The 16,514-nt window shown below is 42.1% G+C and overlaps 1 protein-coding gene across 2 annotated transcripts in view; it reads right to left on the bottom strand.

The window, feature by feature from the left end:
- The window catches only part of WWC2 (WW and C2 domain containing 2), a 161,430-nt gene that overhangs the window by 82,547 nt on the left and 62,369 nt on the right, over positions 1–16,514 (bottom strand). For both annotated transcript variants that reach the window (XM_054990137.1, XM_054990138.1), the window contains exon 3: positions 411–614. In XM_054990137.1, the coding sequence (XP_054846112.1) occupies positions 411–614 (204 nt within the window). The remainder of the gene's footprint in view (positions 1–410; positions 615–16,514) is intronic.

Here is a 16,514-nt window from a genome sequence, read left to right as displayed (position 1 = left end):
TATCCAAGAAACAAGAAGACTGCTTTCCAGACTTACTACTGGACAAGTCAGACCACAACGCGGAAGACAGAATATCTGTTTAACTGGAAAAGTGCTGGATACTGTCAAATTGGCTCTAGCTGCGGGCATGGGGAAAAGGGCAATTGAACACCAGCCTAGAAACCCACTAGATGTGCATGGGTAACAACCTCTTCTCCTTTTTGTGTAAAGTTGTATTTTTAAGATGGCAGTATGTAGAAAGCCTGTGACTTATCCTTAAAGGGAATCTGGCACTCAGGATGAGCCACCAGATGCCAAAACCAGTTGCTGCAGTCCACAGAACCAGAAGAAATCATCTTGGTTGTTGGTTATTGAGCTGATAAAGGAAAGTGAGACATGCTAAAACAGAAGATACAGCATATTATACTTACAGCTAGTATGGGAGCTTGACTTTTCCTTGTAGGCATCATTCAATCGCACATATTCATCCAAAGCAAGTGCCAGTCTCTGTTCTTTCACATGATACAGTTCTTTTTGAGTGCTTAGTGCATCTTGCGCTACGGTAAGATAATCTTTTAGCATTTTCTCTTGCTCTTGTCTCCATTGTTTTCTTGGATCTTCTATCTGTGTAGTTTCTGCAGAAACATAGTTACACAGGCCTTTATTTCTAAGCTTAACAAGATTCAAATCAGTAATAAATGTGTGAAACTTTTAAAACATTTTTTGTATCTTGCTAGTTTTGAACGAGCTGCATTGGAACAAATCACTAAAGTACTTTACCATCTTCATCTGGGCATAAACAACAAACACTGTAAACTGTCTGGCCATTTAGGTATCTAGTATATTTCATAAGCTGCATATATATGCAAGGATACCAGTACCAATCCAGGGTAGAAGTGGGCATGAACTGAAATACAAACCAAAGTTCATCACGAACTGGGTCAGGCGGTTCATGGTTCACAAACCGGCGTTTTGTAGGAGCTCATTTCTCATGAACCGTGACAAATATTAGCCTGGTTCATTTGGTTCTTATTTTGGTTCATCACGGCAGACAGCCTGGCGCTGATCAATCAGTTTCCTAAGAAACAGGGAGAGGGATGGGCTCTCTGTAGACCTTCTGCTGACCCAGAAGTGACGTTTTCACAAACCAAACGAACTGGTTCGCGATCCAGGGCAAGTTCGTGAAAGTTCGTGGTTCATGAAACATTACGAACCATGAACCGCATGGGTTGGAATTTTTTCGGTTCATGCCCATCTCTAATCCAGGGACACCAATACAAATTTTCACGCTGGTGCCCGAGTGGAAAGGAAGTAAAAGGAAACAGAGAGAAACAGAGGAGGAACTACAGTGCGGTAAATCCAGAGATTATTTTCTGGTTTGTTAATACTAGTGCAGAAGGAGGGCAACAGATCTCTGCATCCCATCTTCTTCTCAGAACCAGTGCAGTGTAGTGGTTAAATACTAGTATCTGGAAGATCTGAGCTCAAATCCCCACACTACCATCAAGCTTACTGGGTGATCTTAGCTCATTAAACACTCATTAAAACCACACTAATTAAAACTAACCTCACAGGGATATCATGAGAATTAAATTGGGAAGGGAGAACCTCAGGATAAAACTGGACTAGATAGAAATACAGAGCATAAACTCACACCGTTACTTTAGCTGAAAATATATAGACCACATTAGGGATCACATTCTCCTGGTGGAGGCAGGGAATCCTCTGCTCCCACCACTCTTTATCTGGCTGGTGGGAGGAAAGTCAGGGTATGGGCCTCCTGGGCGTGCTCCTGTGGCCAGCGCAATGACATCACTGACATCATTGTGCTGCCCCGAGAGCACTCCCCAGCCCTGCGAAATGATGTCACTTCCTGGAAGTGACGTCATCGCGCTAGCGCAGAGCCACGCACATGCAATAGGAGACTCCTAAAGTACCAAGAAGGTAAGCGTTGGGTCTCCCCTCCCACCAGGACCAGATGGCCCAGTTTGCCTATTCTGTCCCTGCACAACTTTACTGCAGCAAAAAGATATCTAATAAACTAAGCTGAAAATCTAGTTTCCAGGTCATACATATTGTGTTTAAGGTTTCACATTGTTCTAAATCTAAATAATTTTGTTTAGCAATAAACATTTTCCAGTAGTCATGTTATCTAAAATACTAAACTTCCTCAATACAACCTTACACAAAACTTGTACACGTATTCCTGGCATCGGTGAGTCATTATAAACACAGCAAAACCTCAGCAGAATCATCCAAATCTCCACAGCTCCATTATAGAAATCAGAAGCGTATTTAAACTCTTGGGGCATTTCAGATAAAGATTTTAGGTTTTCAAAGATTTCAGTCATTGAGTTCAATCTGAGCTGATGAAAGGTGATTCTAGCGTATAGCTCTTATATAGCACTTTACATCTTCAAAGCTCTCTAGGAAAACATTAATCCGTGCTACTGATTTAGGTTCAAGTGCTTCTCCTCGCCCCAACAACATTAGTTACATATCCCTCACTAAGACACTTTTCTCTACTTTTGCCTACTTAAATTATCCAGAGCAAACAGTAACTCAAATGTGCCACAATGGAGACTTTAAGCATATGTTTGGTTAGCATCTGCCGTAGCAAAGGAAAGTCCCTAGTGGTCACAATTGCCAATAATGCTTGATAGTGCTACACATTTAATCTTCCTGGTACTACATTTTCATGTGAACTCAAGAGAGGCAAGTGAAAATGAGAGAGTAGCTAAAAAAAATCTGAATGCTTCCCATGTGCCCCCCTACACTCAAATATATTCAGGTATGCTCATTTCTATGGAAAAAACTTGTTGCCAAATGGACTCTAAAGAAAAGTACAGACAAAACACCTCTTGCATTAAAAACAAGCACATAAATGGAAATCCAAGAATACCAATGTTATACACTACGGATTTAGCATACAATCAACCAGGGTTCCCATTCTGTCCAAATAATTTTATGTACAAATATAAAAACTCACATGTGTACTAGCCTCTGCTCTTCTTGAATAAACATGAGGGGCCCTCTCTTTACCTTCCCATGGGTCACCATATAGGTTCCCAGGCCTCTAGAGGCTCAGGCCCGGTGCTCAAGGATAGAGCCTGGAAGCTAAAAGTTCTTACTTGTTGGAACAGCACCGTAACTTTGTACTTTGTTTATTTTTAAAGGCATCTCAGATTATCTTCCTATCTCATCTCCAGTGCAGTATAACTGACATCTTTCTCATGTGTATTCATATTCCCTGTGGTAGAGGAAGGTGCCTATGGGATCCATTTTGCCATTTCTTTAGTGTCTGCTTCTCTGTCATTCCCTCACAAACACTATGTACCAAATTAGACAACTATAGACCAGGTTAGACCACTGGTCTATTGTATTGTAACTGGCAACAGCTCTGCAAGGTTTCAGGTAGAGGTCATTCACATAATCTACTACCGGATCCTTTTTTTAAACTGAAGATGCCTTAGATTTAACCTGGAACTCTTTGTTTGCTGTACTACATAGCCATAACTTCTCTCTTCCGGAAAGATAAAGACCCAAGACTGGAAGAACATGCTGGAAATGAGATTGTGATGGTTTAAACTCTGGAACTGGGGGAAAAGCTGGTCATGATTTCTATTGGAAAAAACACACACACCACAGCTTCTGGCTTCTTCCTTACATTTAATGCCTTCCATGGGCCATAATAGCTAAGCTAAAACACTACAATTTTGGATCAGACCCAGAGGTGTGAAGGATCTGGAAACGACTCCTGTTTGCTTTGTTGAGGCTGTGAAGAGTTGCAGTTTTTATACCCTTTTCCCTGGAAAGATGGCATGCTCCTTTCCCTTGGGTTCTGCACTCTACATTTTAACTACTTCCCCTGGACATTTGAAAAGGTAGCTTCAGTCCTACCAATGGACTTAGAAGGGTACAATTTTGCTTGGGATTGCACTGTTAAACTCTGTCTTGAGACTTTAGGCAACCTCAACACAGAAGGGATCCTCTTCTATTGCTCCTGTGATTCTAGCATCTTTGCATGCATACCAACTTATGCAAAAATAATAAGTAATTGACTTTTTTTTAGGAATCAAGCATTCGCAACGGCAAACACAAAGCATGAAATAGCTTCCATAATGAGTCAACAATCAAATAGAATAAAGGCAATTCAGCTGGGCTTTGGGGATGGATGTAATGACCATCGTTGTACTTTAAGAGCCGCACTAGTCGTAATGGAAAATAATCTTGCAAGAGAGGAGAGCTGTATCTGCGAACACATTTCAGGTAATTGCTCAGTAGGTTTAAGTCAGTATTGCTCAATGTGTGGCCCAAACTGCAGGAGTAGCCTGCAGAGTCCTAAAACGGGGCCCATAGTAACACTGTCCTTGTGACTGCAGGACAAGGACAAAGTTGTTATACTGCAGGGATTGTGTATGTGGGGAAGTTAGTCCTTACAGACTCAAATCAAGCAATTTTCACCATTTATTGCATCTCGGAGAAACCTCACATAGGCACTATATGTGTCTCTGAATATGAAAAAATATGAAAAAATCAGGTATGGCTTTTTGTGTTGTGAAGAAGCGGTAATGCAGTCTGTGAAAAGTGCCAGTTTAAAGAAAAAAATTAAGATCTTTTCAGTGAATAGTTTGAATTACACATGTTCTCTCAAAATGCTTTTCACTTTATGGCTGTTAACTAAAACGGCACAACAGATTCACTATCTGACAGTTGGCAAACTGGTAGATAAATTAAGGCTAGGTGGGTGAATTTCAGCCTACCAGAGGCTGCACAGGTCATCTATTCCTAACAGCAGGCGAGTGTACTTTTACATCCACAAAGCAGCAGGATGACAACTTGTCCTGTTTATATTAAAGAAAAAGGTTAGGCTTCTTTTTCAAGGTAGCCAAGTCAAGGCTAGATATTCTGCTCTGCAAATATCTGCAGAACATTCACTGCAGCCTTGCTTTTCTCAAATAAAACTGGAATAGGTCAAATAGAATTCAAGTTTTTTTCTCAGGCATCAGATTCACAAGAGAGAACTATGGATATGCTGGTTCAACACCAATGTGAGAGCAAAGACAACAGGAAAATATCTTACTCTGAAACAAATAAAAACTCCACCATTTCAATATGGGCAAAGCAATGTGTATTTGTTAGCCAGAGGCCATATATAAATATGCATTCATGGATTAATTCAATAATGCCCCTTATTCAGTTTAAGATGGGAATATGTTTATAACAACAGTAACAACACAAACTACTACTTCCTCCTCCTCCTCCTCCTCCTCCTCATTTAATTGTGGTCTACACACCCTGATAGGACACTACAATTTACCTGGATAAATTTCAGTGCAATTGTGATTCTATGACAAAGAGTATTTCTCTTGACTCTGCCAGCCTTGATGAAAATGCCTTACCAGGGAACTGATACCTATTCTTCGAGTAAACTGCCCTTTTGTGTAATGCATATGGTCTTCCTGGGGGCCATGGTCATGTTGTATTCTCGTTCACCAGCAGTGCAGAACAACAAGCAACTTTCAAGCTGGACTGTCAATTCCTTGTACCGGAAAAAAAAAATCTTAAACCTTTAGACACATTTGCTCAGCAAAGCTCCAAGTTCATATAAAATTCTTGTGCAGGTAAAAGCAGCAGCGAAGGGCCAGAGATTGCCCTTCTTCTGAGTAAATAGATTATGGGCAACAGTTTCTCATCTCTTGGAACAAAGATGACAGAGATCAGGATCTGTGAGATGTAAAAGACGGAACATGCACTGCCATGAATGCCCTTTCTTTGTGGGCCCCACTGGAATGTAATCTTTTAAAAACTAGGAACCGTAACTGATGCTTTCTGAAACAGTAAAGAAACAAATACATTTGTGAACCACATGTTTAAACCTGTGTCTTTAATCAGGTTTTAATGCTGTGTTCCCTTTTTAATTCTCCCCCAAATGAAGAAGGGGAGAAAAAATTCTCCTTGCAAGCAAAATAACTAGCACATCAGGGATAAGGCTTTAGCTCATCCAGCTACTGGCTGTTCAAAGTTTGTACTGGCATTGTGTGTGACTGTGTGTGTTTAACATAAGGAAACTTTGAGGGGGGCTGTAGCTAAGTAGCAGAAAGTCCCAATGTCAATTCCTAGCATCTCCAGTTAAAGAGATCCAGTGGGTGATGTGAAATACCTCAACATGAAACCCTGGAGAGATGCCGCCCATCTGAGTAGACAGTACTGACCTGGAGGCCAATGGTACGATTTGGCATAAGGCAGCTTCGTGCGTCATGTGTAGTGTCTGAAAAGCGGCATGCTACAGATGAAGAGGTATAGATTACTGTACTGAATCAGGATTCCGCCACCCCATTCTGCTGTTTATGTAAATCAAACGTGAGATTAACAATTCACTGGTATTTTACTTCTTTACTGTTTTAGTAACAACAACAATCATAATAACATTCAATTTATATACCACCCTTCAGGACAATTTAATGCCCACTCAGAGCGGTTTACAAAGTGTGTTATTATTATCCTCGCAACAATTACCCTGTGAGGTAGGTGAGTTTGAGAGAGCTCAGGAAGGGCTGTGACTGACCCCAGGTCATTCCGCTGGCTTCCCGCAGAGGAGTGGGGAATCAAACCCTGCTCTCTAGATAAGAGTCCCTGCCGCTTAATTGTAAGACACAGTTCTACTTTTAAATGTGAAAGGGAACATTGATTACTTTGTCATAGTTCATTCTTCCTCCACTGGACTATCACGTCATTTGGTCATGTGTAGGCTACACTTACACTGTTTAAGTCAAATGCAGTAACTTTCACCATTCTCATTTGCAGAAGTGGTGAAACTCAGGGCCATTGAAAAAGACATACCAGAAATACACCATTCCAAAGGCCCATGGCTAGATGCTTCTGAAACAGAAAGAGCATGAGGTGGCCCAAAGAAAGGAAAAAAGGAAAAGATCTGGCTGGGCAAAAATTAAACATCCTCCAAATAGTTAATTTTTGATGCTCAATATAAAGGCCTATGAAACCCCTCTACAGGGGTTGATGAAGGGGTTGTTCTCTTCTCTCCATGGATTCTGGAATGCCTTTTCAGTGTTAGAAGAAGTATGGTGGTGGTCCAAGCAAAATGTTTGAAGGGCTGGCATCTTTATCACAAATTAAATGGCAGAACACTAAACCTGCAGCACAAAAGCTTCATGGTTCAGAATGTAGCAATTGTATTCTAAATCATGGCACATCGTAAACTGGGAGATTAATAAAATTAACATGAACAAGAATAACCTTCGTATGATAAATTCGAAGTTGCCATGGCCTATTAGCATTTTTCATGATACAGAATTATTGAAAACTTCATATATCACATTGAGGACCCTTACAAGTGACTCTTAATGGGTATGGCTAAATTTCCACAGTTCTGCTTGCTATTCCCTCTTTTCCATGCATAACGGTTCCAAAGTCACGCCCCTAGGATGAGAGGGAAGAAGGAAAAGGACCAGTGCCTGCATTTCTAAGGTCTTTCCATTATGTTCTCCAGGGGTGAGCAATACAAGTGAAATGAATCAAGGTAAAGACTTGAACTTTGGAAGATCAACTTTCCCATGATTTCACCTAGGATGAGGAGCCAGCAACCTAGAAGAAGCAAGAAGCTTTCCCTCTGGCTGTAGTATTTGTAGGGAATACAGCTTAAAGTTGCTTTCCCACCACTACAACCACACACTACACTTGCTTCTTCAACACTGTATTTGTAGGTGACAAACTGTGAAATCCTAAACAAAGTTACTCCAGTCTATGACCATTGATTTTATTGAAACTCTAATAAGATGCATCGAAGACAATCCTTTTTTATGTAAAGCTTTGAGAGGGCACATCCAAAGAAGCAATGCTACTGACTGAGATCACAGAATCTGGCTTCATGTGGATTAACATCAGAATAATTATTGCCAGAAAGGTGCTTTTGTTTAATCCAAAGAAATGTCCTGAAATCAAGAATATCCATGTCTGTTGCCATTTTTTTTGAAGTGCAATATATTTTTAGGTTCTTGGTTTGTGGAACTATTCTTCATGACAACCTACAGATCTCAGAGAATTTAATGACTGTGTCCATGCAACAGGATCCCGAACAAGTTCGCTCAACAATGAGTACTGTATTGTCGAAGGCTTTCACGGCCGGAGAACGATGGCTGTTGTGGGTTTTCCGGGCTGTATTGCCGTGGTCTTGGCATTGTAGTTCCTGACGTTTCGCCAGCAGCTGTGGCTGCCACAGCTGCTGGCGAAACGTCAGGAACTACAATGCCAAGACCACGGCAATACAGCCCGGAAAACCCACAACAGCCAATGAGTACTGTGTTCATTGGGATGTACTCCCGCTAAAATGTACACAGAACTGCAGCCATACAGCCAAATCTAAGTGATATTCAATTGGAACAAAGTCCCACAGCATTGGATGAGGCTTGTTTCCCAGTAAGAATGCACAGGACTGTAGCTCCTGTTCCTTAACCTGTGCTATGAACTAAACAACAGCTCAGTGCTAATTTGATGCTACTGGTTTTCCCCCAACTGTAGCCAAAAGCCGCATGTCTGTAAAATTAAATGTTTCTTAAAACACCAGGTACTATTTTTTTCAGGACTTTAAATTTCAAATCATCTTTATCACCTAAGAAACTTCACTTGTTAAATTAAGACATGAAAAAAGGTGAGGGGAAGAAGGGAGGCTAAATCCAATTCAATTTGACCAATAATATCTATGTGAGATGAATTTAATATAACTAATGAACCATGTAATAACCTACTCAACCATCTAATCAGTAGGAGTGTGCACTGAAAAAAATTCTGTTTCAATTTCAAATCTGTTTTCTAAATGAACTATGTACAATAACTGGGTTTTTTTCCCCAGGTGGGATGTTACTGGTTTGGGTCTAATCCATTTGGTTTTATCATTATCATGAATTTCGGCCCTGTTCTTTTCAATGAGGGCTTCCAGGCTTTGGGGAACAGCTGTTTTTATAGTTAACAGCATCAAAATAGCACAAAACACAGTCCTCCCACTAAATCATTGATTCACTGAGAGCCAAAACACACGAGATGCCTGACGCATGGAGGTTACGAGTCAGTTTCCCACAAGTTTTGATGGGAAGTGTAGTGAGAAAGAACCCCTGCCAAGGAGAAGATGGAGAGAATTCCCTCTTCTCCTTGGCAGCAGTTCTTTCTCTAGGCATCTCGTCTGACTACCCGCTGCCAGCGCACTCAGCTCAGTTCTTTTCCAGCCTGGCTCACCTCCCTCTGATGGAAGGGGTGGGGGGTGCTTGCTCCTGTCTGAAATGCAAACAGAGAATGGAGTGCCGCTGCGAGAAGCCTTTGTAGAGAAGCCCCCTGCACCTGTCCGGGGCAGCGGCTCAGGAAGTGAAGGGCTGGCCTCATCTTGCCTCACCCAGCCTGCACCTGCTTCGCCTGCCCCATGCCTGCTTCGCCCACTCTGCACCTGCTACCTTCCTTCAGGCAGAGGGGCGAGAGCTTCAGGACCAGGTGAAGCAAGCGCTGGGCAGGCAAGGTTCAGGGCAGCTCAGGAAGCGAAGGGCTGGCCTCACCTTGCCCGCCCAACGTGCTGCTTCACCCTGCCCCAGAAGGGCGCTCTCCCAGCCTGGGCTGGGAGGGCAGCCATGCAGGACTGCTGCACCTTCCTGGGTGCGAGGCTTTGGTGTGACATTGTTGAGGCATTCCCAGGCACCCTTCTTCCACTGAAACCAGAGCAGCAAATCCTCTGTCCGGCCAGCCCTTCACTTCCTGAGCCGCTGCCCCAGGTAAGTAGGTGCACTGAGAGGTGGTGCAGGGCACAGAAGGGGCTGCATGGAGAGCTGTGCAGGATCCCCACACAACACCCAGCCTGTTCGTCCACGGCACCCTGGCAGGGGCTTCTCTACAAAGGCTTCGCACAGCAGCATTCCATTCTCCACTTATATTCCAGGTAGGAGCCAACAACCGCCCCCCCATCCTGTCCTTTCAGAGAGAGGCAAGCCAGGCTGGGAAGGAGCTGAGCCAAGCGCGCTGGCAGCAAGCAGTCAGACAAGATGCTTAGAGAAAGAACTTGCTGCCAGGGAGAAGAGGGATTCTCTCCCTCTTCTCCTTGGCAGGGGTTCGTTCTCAATACACTTCCCGTCAAAACTTGAGGGAAAGTGACTCGTGTCCTCCACACATCAGATACCTTATGTTTTTTGGCTTATGTTTTATGAGAGCACACATAATGGGGTTTGGTGTTTACAGATCTTGAAGAATGCTTAGAGAAGGTGAGTGTTGGAAGCATGTGTACACTGTTCTTTTCAAAGGAGGATGGGGAAATGAGGCTCTGGGGCAGTTATTTCTGCTCTTGACCAAAAACTGCATTGAGCATTAGTCCCCTCCCTCTAAACCATCAGCTCACTGAGTTTGGGCCCCCGTGAAGGGCAAGAGCATGTCCAGCACTGGGCACGATGATGTAACTCCTGGAAGTGATGTCAACGTGCTTGTGAGGAATGTGCCCACTGCACACTGGCCCAGGAGGTTTTTTGCCTCCTGGGCCCGTTCCTTGGAGTCTTTCCTTCCCATCTTCCAGGTGAGTGGGGGGGGGGCAGAGGCTGGGAGCAGGGGATCCCCGTTTCTGACCAGGGACTGGCAGGCCTACATTCCAGGTAGCACCACAAAAAAACCAGAAAAGATGTACATTCCCCTTTCTATATGCTTCTAAAGCCAATAGGTGGGGAGGGGGTCTCTTCTTGTGATGACCAAGTTAGCAAGGAGAAATTGCCATTGTCTGGGCAAATGCCAAAAAAAATGCACTCATGCACACTGAGCTCATTCCCCCTGCCCACCAATAAGTTAATCAATAATGTTAGGGCTCTCTCCCCTTGTGATCCAACTGGTAAATGCCGTTATGGAAAACAAAATGCTGCCTTGCCAGCCCAGTGCCTGCCTGTTTGCTGCTGCCACTGCAACGTAAGAATCAAAACAAAGCCAACTTTTTGGTGGGATGGTGTTATAATTTGGCTTTCCGGATTTGGTTCACCATTCTGGAAGCCTCTTTAATGAAACAAATAAGCAAGCAAATCAAACAAACAATCCCGAATTTCCTTGTGTATTTCCAGCTTGTTTCTTTCATTTTGCACAACCCTATTATGCAGCACCTTGTAAAAACATAGCACATGCCATTATCAGCCCTCCACATGCTTTGTGAAACATTAAAAAAAAAACCTGTGAGACGCCACCACACAATTCACATTGTGCACTAATCCCTGCTCCTGAAGCTCTTGCAAGCAGTATGTTGCTTATTTTCCAACAGTAAAAAAAGAGAAGGATTTCTAATCTTGGAGCACTTGCTTCTGAATTTAGAGTTTCCTTCAGTAGGTGAGATTAGAGTCAAAGTTATTTGCTTATCAAAGAATGGTGACTAAGGGTCAGGATCAAGCCCAGCCTCACCAATGGCAAACCACCTCTGAAAGTCTCTTGCCTTGAAAACCTTACAGGATCACAGTAATTTGGCTGCAACTTGACAGCGCACGCTGTCGTAGTATAAGCCTTCTTTGATTGCAGACAGTGAGATTCACAGACATGTCATAAACAGCCAGAACTGTCTGAAAAAGCTACTGTGACGCTGGGAAAACAAAGCAAACCCAGTTTTGATAGAAAATACAGGTGGTATTACTGATAATCTGCTGCAATAAAATGTTATCCTTGTTGTCCTAGTATCTTTTTTCAGCTCTTGCTTTTCGCAAGTTTTGAAACAAGTTTAGCACCAGGCTGTTAAATGGAGACAACAAAGAACTACTGAGGCTTCTTTTGGTCAATTTAATTTTTCTGTCTTTCCATCTGCTTCCATCTTAATTAATTATTTCCTATTTGCTTGCAAACACAGAATACAGGAATCTACTGTTAATTATCTGTCCTTGGGTTTTTTTTGGGGGGGAGGGAGAGTTTAAGCACAGCTTTTCACTTTGCAGCCAAGCCATTGCTAACTTTTTGTTTTATCCGTTATTACTGTAATTTTGTGATCATGAAATTACTCATAATTTTTAAAAAAGCAATGGCTTTAGCTGCAAAGTAGCACTTAAACACTCTCCCTCCTCAATTGATTCAGAAATCCCATTCCAGGAAAGAACAGGAAGTAATTAAATAGGCCTTTTTAAAAAAAGGAACAAAAGCAAAATCTCATGATGGATTTCATAGTAAATTATAGTACAATCTTGTCTATAGGGATGAGAATTGCTGGATTTTTATGAAGACTATAATATGATATTAAGTGCTGTGCAGAAACCCAGTTTCAGTTCTAGTTGTTGATTGAATCTCCCTGAGCAGTGCAAATGTGTTCAATTATACAAGTATTACATCAAACTTTCCTATATTTATTATTATGATTGTGTTTCCATATTGCATTCTTGCTCTTTACTTGCAGTTAAATCCATCTCTTCTCTTTCCCAGTGTCACAATTGTTTTTTGACAAGTTTTTGATACAAATAACGCATCTATGCACTTTTTAGTACACAAATACTGTTTCTAGTGCTTCCTTTCAAAACCATCTTCATACATCACACCAGGAAAGAAAAAAATGGAAAGAAAAACCTATTGCTCCAAACTGTACAAGACAGATAGTTATATTTACATTTATGTTCACAGAACTCCATGTATATGGGATCAAGTCATTTGAACTGTATGTTGAATGAAGGTAGTAAAAGGAAGATCAATTTATGTTCATATTTCTTTCTGCTATCCTCAGTGGATTTAAAGCTATAATGAAAAAATGTTATAGACTATTACATGGCCACTTTCACACCATTTCGTCAAGTTTCTAGAGTGAACCATTCAAGACAGCATCATAGGTCTTCACCTTTAATTTGACAGAAGTTTATGTGAATTGAAGCATTAGAGGGCCCATTAGATGCATTTTTCTAAGTTCATGTTGCTTTGTGGAGTAAAAGTCGGCTACCGCTTCCTTTGCCCCATTCAGTTTTCATAGACTTTGAATATACTTGGTGGGGACACTTTTCTGAGTCTGAAAATATAATTGCTTTTATTTCTGTTTCTTAAAGATTTTCTTCTTTTGTGCTTTCATAAAATGGCTTGTAAAAAAACAGTAACGTGAATCCCATGGATGTCCTGCAGCCTGCAAAAAGGCATTGCTGAGGATCTGTAGCATCCTTTGGACACTAAATCTCCATTTTTGTGCTGAGGCCTGCTTTCCCCTCCCACTTTGCACTGAGGGCCACATCTGGTTATGTTCTTTCAAGACTTTAACACCCTGGAGGTCAACGTATCGGAAGGATCATCTCCTCCCATATATTCTCATGTGCCAACTATGATCTTCAGGCTGCCACCAGCTGACTGTTCCTCCTTTAGAGTGGCCTGCTTGGCTTCAACCAGAGCCCTTCCCTCTTCCATTGTGGCCATTCTGTGGAATGGGCTCATTGAAGAGGTGAGGGGAGCCCCAGTATGACATTCTCAGGAGACAGTGTAAGGCCTGTTTGTTTGCATTTGATGGCCTATGGATGTTCTATGTCACTTGATTTTAAATGTTTTAATGTTTAAGTCACCTTGAGCCAAGAGGAAAGACAGGGTATAAACAGTAAAACAAACAAACCAACAAATTCTAATGTAATTATGATGGCTGGGAGTGCTCCAGAACAAGCCCGTAAAAGGCGGGGGGGAGCTGAGACCACGTCTTACACAAAGGCCAGTATTCAGAGATGATCAAACCACAATTAGAAACTTCCACTAATGGACTAGTGGGAAAATGTGTGGGTAAAGGGGCTTAATTTCACTCTGAGTTCCACACTTAAAAAGAATTTTTTTACAAAATGATATCAATATACAATTTAAACCAGAAGCCTTTTTGTTGGGACTAATGGACAAACAGTTGGAAAATAAACATGGTATCCGATTTCTATGCATGACAACAGTGGCTAGGCTTTTATATATGCAAAAATGGAAAAGTACAGTATTGCCTTCAATGGATGACTGGACTGTGAAAATGATGGAGTTAGCAGAGATGGCTAAACTTATAGCTTTGATCAGAGATAAAACATTGTCTGTTTTTATGTTTACTGACTTTCTGCATGAGACAAAAAAAACCCCTTAACTGACGACTTGCGGAAGATAAATTTGAGAAAAAAAATAGAAGGGGGGAAATAATGAAAAGGTAAATTCTGGAGGCATAGAATCATAACTACATTGTTTGTAAAGATATGATAGGTGCTGTAGAGAAAAATAGAAAATGAAATATGTATTATTTTTCTTTTTTAATTTTTTTTGTTCATTTCTTCTTTCTCTTTTTCTATTCTTTTTTCCTCTTTCTTTTTTTCTCTCTGCCCTTTTTATTGGGATTTTATTCTTATTAATAAAACAAAATATTTGAAAGGAACCTCCACTAATTTCATCAGTGGGCCTTTTTGCTACAAAAAACACTCTTTACCATTAGTAACTTATCCTTATTTATTTATTTGTTTGTTTGTTTATTAATTTGTCCATATTTTACTTGTTTTACTTATTTACTTATTTTTACCATATTTTACTTATTAACATATTACCTCATGTAGATGCTGTGCATGACTCCCCTTCAAGGATATATCCTATTTATTTATTTATTTATTTATCTATCTATCTATCTATTTCGTAATACACCTTTCTTGCTGGGAATCAAGGGTGATTACACAATTTAAAACAATGCAAGAAGAACAGTAGAAAACATACAACCAACAGTGAATAGGACCGAGTTACAAAATCAGAGAGAAACGCAGTAAAACCGTATACAGTTAATGAAACAGAGCTCAATTGCACAGCTAGTAAACAACATAATAAACAGAGTAATAGCTACAAGGAACAAAGCAATGAAAACTGGCTAAATTTCACATACATTAAACAACCTTACTGTCAGTTGTAAAACTGCCCTACTGAACAGTTCTGCTTTATACATTCAGACATTAGGTATGGGAAGACATCTATCTTACTCATTTGCAAAGTTGCACCATCCAAAGGCTTTTCTCAGAAACAACCTTATTCTCTACTATATAAAACTGCCCTCCTGAACAACTGCATTTTATTCATTCTACAAAAGGATTAAAAAAGGGTGGGAGCTCTCCTGACATTAATAGGCATGCCATTGCAACAGGTGGGAGCCATGACAGAAATGCTCAGGAATGGACAGATGTTGATCTTGGCCATCTGCAGGAGGAACTTTCAGAAGGTTTTGATCAGTGATACTTTCATTATGGAGCATGCGGAGAGAGGCAATCCTGTAAATATGAGGGTCCTAGACCATGAAGGGCTTTGTAAGTGACACATGAAATTGAACCCAGTAACTAAATGGTATCCAATTAAGAGACTGTAGGATAGGTATAATAAGCATGTTCCATCTAGCCCCCGATCGTGACCAGGCTGCAGTGTTCTGTACCAGCTGGATTTTCCAAGTTGTCCTCAAGGGCAGACCCATGTAGAGTGCTTTACAGTAGTCTAGCTGTAAAGTGACCATGGCATAGATTAATGTGATCAGATCAGCTGGATCAGCTGAATTAACTTGCTTCTTCAGCAATAATGCTAGGTCCAGAGTATCCACCAGACTCCTAACTGAATCTTCTGAGCTCCATTGAATGTGGGAAGCACATTACTCTCCCAGCCTTTCTGATCAGCAGTCAGGGCCGGCGCGCCCATTGAGGCCAGGTAGGTGGTGGCCTCAGGCATGGGGTGCCGGAGGGAGCGCTGGAGGAGGTGCGGGGGGTGGGAGCATGCGCCACAGAGCTGCAGCCTCCTATCCCTCCCGCCCTGCACCACCGCCGCTGCCAGCACACGCCCTCGGCCAGGTGCAGCCGCTGCGGGAAGGCATCTGCGGCGGCGCAGGCAACCAAGTGGGAGAGCTCAGAGGCCACCTAAGCACCATCAGAGCCACCCGCTGCAGCGATTGGGCTGGCGGCGGCGCGCACGCTCCTGTGACGACATCATGTGTGATCTCATCACACAGGCCAGCGCGCGCACATGCTTGTGCGCAGGTGGGAGGGGCGCCCGGCCAGCCCCTATCAGCAGTACTGAAAACCCTTGTGCCCTGTCAGCAGCGCCTGTCAGCAGCGCCGAAAACCCTTGCGCCGCCCCTGTCAGCAGTACCACCGTCTTGTTGAGATTCAATTTCAACTTGTTTACCTTTAGCCATTTAACCACAGCAGTGATGCACAGGCTCAGAACTACAGCAGTGTCAGGCAGTCTTGGCCAAGAAACACAGAGCTGGATGTCATCAGCATATTGATAAGTCCCAACTCCATAACCACAAATGATGTCTCCCAAGGGCTTTATGTAAAGATTAAACAACACAGGAGACCCCACAAGACATTCTAGACTGATGACAACCAGTCTCTAACAGTGACTCTTTGAGTCTAATCCATAAGGAATGGTTTAAACCAATCCAAAGCACATCCCTTGACACTTCTGTCTCCAACCAAGAGGGTGCTATGGTCAACCGTATCAAAAGCTGTTGATAAATTCAACAACAACAGAGAGGCACAGCCTTTACATACATTCAAATGGAGATCATTGATTAAGATCACCAACACAGT

This window comes from Eublepharis macularius, chromosome 10 (assembly GCF_028583425.1).
Source record: "Eublepharis macularius isolate TG4126 chromosome 10, MPM_Emac_v1.0, whole genome shotgun sequence".
NCBI classification, from domain to species: Eukaryota; Metazoa; Chordata; class Lepidosauria; order Squamata; family Eublepharidae; genus Eublepharis; species Eublepharis macularius.
The sequence above is the reverse complement of the archived record's forward strand: the minus strand, read 5'-3'. Positions and strand labels throughout refer to the sequence as shown.